The 4,145-nt window shown below is 26.2% G+C and overlaps 3 protein-coding genes across 3 annotated transcripts in view; all 3 read left to right on the top strand.

Moving 5' to 3' along the window:
- The first annotated feature begins 396 nt into the window (after positions 1–396).
- On the top strand, positions 397–972 carry LOC108578519 (E3 ubiquitin-protein ligase RNF4-like). Its single transcript, XM_017941870.1, has 2 exons — positions 397–589; positions 669–972. The coding sequence occupies exons 1-2, from the start codon at positions 423–425 to the stop codon at positions 970–972; spliced, it is 471 nt and encodes a 156-aa protein (XP_017797359.1). The 5' UTR covers positions 397–422.
- Positions 973–1,508: 536 nt separating this feature from the next.
- On the top strand, positions 1,509–2,535 carry LOC108578478 (protein PFF0380w-like). The gene is made up of 3 exons (XM_017941825.1): positions 1,509–1,517; positions 1,580–1,655; positions 1,733–2,535. Exons 1-3 carry the CDS (start codon positions 1,509–1,511, stop codon positions 2,533–2,535), a joined length of 888 nt encoding a protein of 295 aa, XP_017797314.1.
- A 427-nt stretch (positions 2,536–2,962) lies between these two features.
- LOC108578477 (E3 ubiquitin-protein ligase MARCH8) overlaps positions 2,963–4,145 on the top strand; it is a 3,565-nt gene continuing 2,382 nt past the window's right edge. The window contains exons 1-2 of the mRNA XM_017941824.1: positions 2,963–3,269; positions 3,721–4,021. Coding sequence (XP_017797313.1) covers positions 3,902–4,021 — 120 coding nt within the window. The 5' untranslated portion in view covers positions 2,963–3,269; positions 3,721–3,901. The remainder of the gene's footprint in view (positions 3,270–3,720; positions 4,022–4,145) is intronic.

The following is a 4,145-nucleotide window of genomic DNA, read 5'->3' as shown; positions in this document are numbered from 1 at the left end:
GCCTTCTAGGATTGGTTAAAAGCTGATGTATCGAGAAAAATAAAAATATCGATAATCGAAAGTATCGAAAAATTTCGAGTTTATATGAGAACTGGTAAATTTCTAGAATTGTGTTATAAAATACTTCTTCGTGGTATTGCGATACTCAATAATTTTAATACTTACAAAAGTTTATGGTAAAACGATTAGTAAAAAATAATTTACTAGCAACATTAAATAAGTTCAACTGACAATATTTATAAATGCTGCTATTTAAACACTTATGTGTATAATAAAAACATATAACAAAACAAAGTGATGATAAATGATTATAGAATTTTTTAAAATGCGCCGTTAATTTTTTAACCTCTGTAATATTTTAGTAAATTTATGTATACATATACTCTGTAGGTGACAATAAAAAAAGGAAGTTAAAATAAAATATGTCAGACCCAATTGATTACATTGACTTAACAATAGATTCACCAGTGGATAAATGTTTAAGACTACGAAATAGAAATGTTGAAAATATATCTAACAATAACACAAGAACGAAGTCACGAAAACGTAACTCATCTAAACAACAAATGCAGCATAGTGATTCTGTTATGTATGTATTGTTATATTTTTGTTCCTAAATTTTTATGGATTTTAAATAATATTACTTCAAATTGAAATTAACTTTTTAGAGAAATATCACTTGAAAATACATGTAAAGATGTACAAGCAATGGAAATTATAGATTTAGACAAAACCAGTCCACCAGAACAAACTGCGATATCTTATGTCGATGATTCTACTGAAGCAAACTTACTTGCATTGATTTGCCCAATATGTTTTGAACAATTATCTTCTAAGATGAAACCTATGTCTACTCGTTGTGGACATATATTTTGTGCACAGTGTTTGGAATTAGCACTAAATACAGCTAAAAAATGTCCAACATGTAAAAGAGCTGCCAGATTAAAATTTTGTACACGTTTATACTTTTAATCATATAGTTCTTATTTGTCATATTTCTTTACTTAATTTTTCAATATTTTATACATATATATTCTACAGTCATAGAAATATAATTTAACATAAATTTATGAAAATTATTCAAATAAATAAAAAGTAAATCAATGAAAATCACATACGCTCAGAAAATTCATTCTTAATTCAATATGATGTTCCTTTATTATGTAAACTTCAAAGACTTACATGAATATAACTTTTAACTACATGTAACTTTGTTTTCTTTTTCTTTACAATAATTTAGGATTTATAACTACATGTTCATTATGTAGAAAAGCATTTAAAGTATTTTACTATGTTGGTAATTTAAATATATCTATTTTAATGAATCTCATTATAAAGTACATTCAATGTTTACATTTTATTACCACCTTGAAATGTCCTCAACTTACCTAACATACATATGCAAAGTTATATCCCTTACATACTTAAGTCAGTTACATTTACTAATATAATTATATGTTTTAAATAATTGTATATACTCTCTAACTTGGCATAAATAAAATTAAAAAATGTTCAAAGTAAATATTATTTGATTCAATTAATAGTTACAGTCTTCATATTAAACTTTCTTTATATACAGATTGTTTATTTCATAGCTGGTCTGTTAGTTAGAAAATTAATTCCCAACACATCTACTGGAAAAATTAAAAATTTTGGTAAGCTCATTTTCATATTCATGATTATATAAAGTAACATTAAATTATTATTAACAATTTTCATTGTTTTTTTACAGAACCTGTTAAATCAGAAATTATTATTAATAAGAATGTAAATAAATACTCTCAGGATGATAATAGTCATAATCAATATTTTCATAATGATATACATCATTGTCATATTCGTTCCAAAAGTGCTTCTTCATATGAAAATAAGAATGATACAGAGTATCCACTATCTGCTTTAAATAAGTTTGATAATGATTTGAAAAATATTAATAATCTTGATTTGGAAAATAAATATGATAAAAGTGTGCAGAAAATACTTTATGACAAAAGCTATCATACATTACGTAATATAAGTATAGAAGATAATGCTAGATGTAACTTATCAAACAAAATTCTCTTAGAAAATTATAATGAAAAAAAAAAGAATAAGAACTATCAGCTTTTTGAATCTGTAGATATAAAAAATGAACTTTCAAATACTGCTCATTCAAAAATTAATGCAAATATGAAAGATGAGAATTTGTTAGAAACAATAAATACTGAAAGTATGAATAATTTTAATGAAAAAAACATAGAGAGACATGTAAAGTCTCAAGAAAATATAAAATTCCCAGAAACATTTAACACTTTGTCTACTGATTTTTGTGAAGATAGTACTATTTATAAAAGTCTTCAAACTGTAAAAAATTCTATGATTAGTCCAAATATATTACCAAGTTACATAGATAATGTTAGTAATAGAGCCATATGTAATGATGACACATGCTTTGACAATGAGGAAGAAGATATTTTAAATTTTTCTTGTATTAATGAGTTTCATGAAAGTGATATAATTTCATCTACAAAGCAGAATAATTTAGAAGATGTATAAAAAATTTGTCTAAGAAGATTGAATTAAATAATTGCTAGTGTGTAGTGAAAATATTGTTTTTATTTGTTATTATATTAAATGTATATCAAGAAAAATGTATGTACGTTATATAATGATAATGCAAATTAAATAATTAGTATAATTATAATATGCGTTTATTTTTCTAATTTCCCATTTTTCAAATTCATATTTTATGTACGCTAAATTTGAATTGAAAATTGTTCATTGGTGTAAGAATGTTCAATGTCATCTTGGAACACTGGATTGGATAAACCTGTGCACACGCCACGCCTACACTTTACGTTATGGCGGCGCATCAGAGAAATGAGATAGACAGTCTGTTATGGAGAAAGGACTAAGCTTTGTAATGAAGTCAGTATTCGTGGTAATTTTGAATACTAATGCGGGTCGTCGCGCGTATTCAAAACGTGAACGGTGATAGATCATAGGTGACTTTTAAACAATTTAAACATTAAACTGTGCAAGTTAATTAATTTACTGCAGTGAATACGAGTTTCCTATAGTGTGTCATTGACTTGAGACGAAGTGTCAAAATCGTTCTGATTTGCTTTCGTGCTTCATGAAACTTCATCAAGGCGACCACCAAAAATTCTTTGATTAAACATCACGCAATCATTTGAAATCGAACTGTTTGAAGAGAATATTCTTTGGCTAATCATCGTAACTAAATAAAAGCTTTACTTGTAGCACGATTTCCACGGAAATGAAAATATGTATGTGACGCCAATGCTTTGTTTTCTTTTTGTTGAATATTTTCCATCGCAAGTGTCACGTTTACGTAGTGATTTTTATAAAATACATGCAGAACAACGCTTTCTATTACTGTCAGTGTTTTTTGTATACTATATCTCTTTCGTCATTGTTTGAACATTACAAATTTAAATAACAAATAGATTGCAATTCATCATTTAACTTATTCAAGTCATTTGAGTTTTCTGTATTCGTTCGTTGATTTTAGCAATAAATTTACTTAACATATTACGTAAAAAATTTAATTATTGTAAATAGATACAGCTGATGTAAATATAACATATATAATCATATTGTTTTCTAATTATAAATTGATCATTAATGTTAGAGTTTTAGTAAATACTTTTATGTAAATATGAGTATTACAAAAATTTCAAATTTGTGTAATGTTTTGTAAATATAATGTAATTTCAGGTTCTTAAATGCATATTGAAGTTAAATATTAAACATCATGGCAAAAGGTTTTTTTATATAATTAACTATCAATTTGCACTTAAACATGATACCAATGGAAAACAATTGTCGAACACTCGTTAAGATGTGTTTGTTTAATGTTGTTTATCACTGATCACATCTTTGCTGAGGTCAGAGAGTGATGCCGGTTCATCAGATCAATGTTAATCCGCCTGACCGGCAACCACCTCTGTCGCTTGGTCCTTCCAATAACAATAGCCCTGCTGGTGGTGAAAGCTTACCAGAATGGACACCAAGGGTAACTTGCTTTATTTATTTCCTTAAACTATCTTTTGTAAAACCATTATTTTAATACTTCAATGTTTTTAAGTTAATTTACCAACTTAATGTAAATTATAAAATAATAAATTATTTTTCGAAGAATT

The sequence above is a fragment of the Habropoda laboriosa genome, unplaced genomic scaffold, assembly GCF_001263275.1.
Source record: "Habropoda laboriosa isolate 0110345459 unplaced genomic scaffold, ASM126327v1 scaffold38, whole genome shotgun sequence".
NCBI classification, from domain to species: domain Eukaryota; kingdom Metazoa; phylum Arthropoda; class Insecta; order Hymenoptera; family Apidae; genus Habropoda; species Habropoda laboriosa.
The sequence above is the reverse complement of the archived record's forward strand: the minus strand, read 5'-3'. Positions and strand labels throughout refer to the sequence as shown.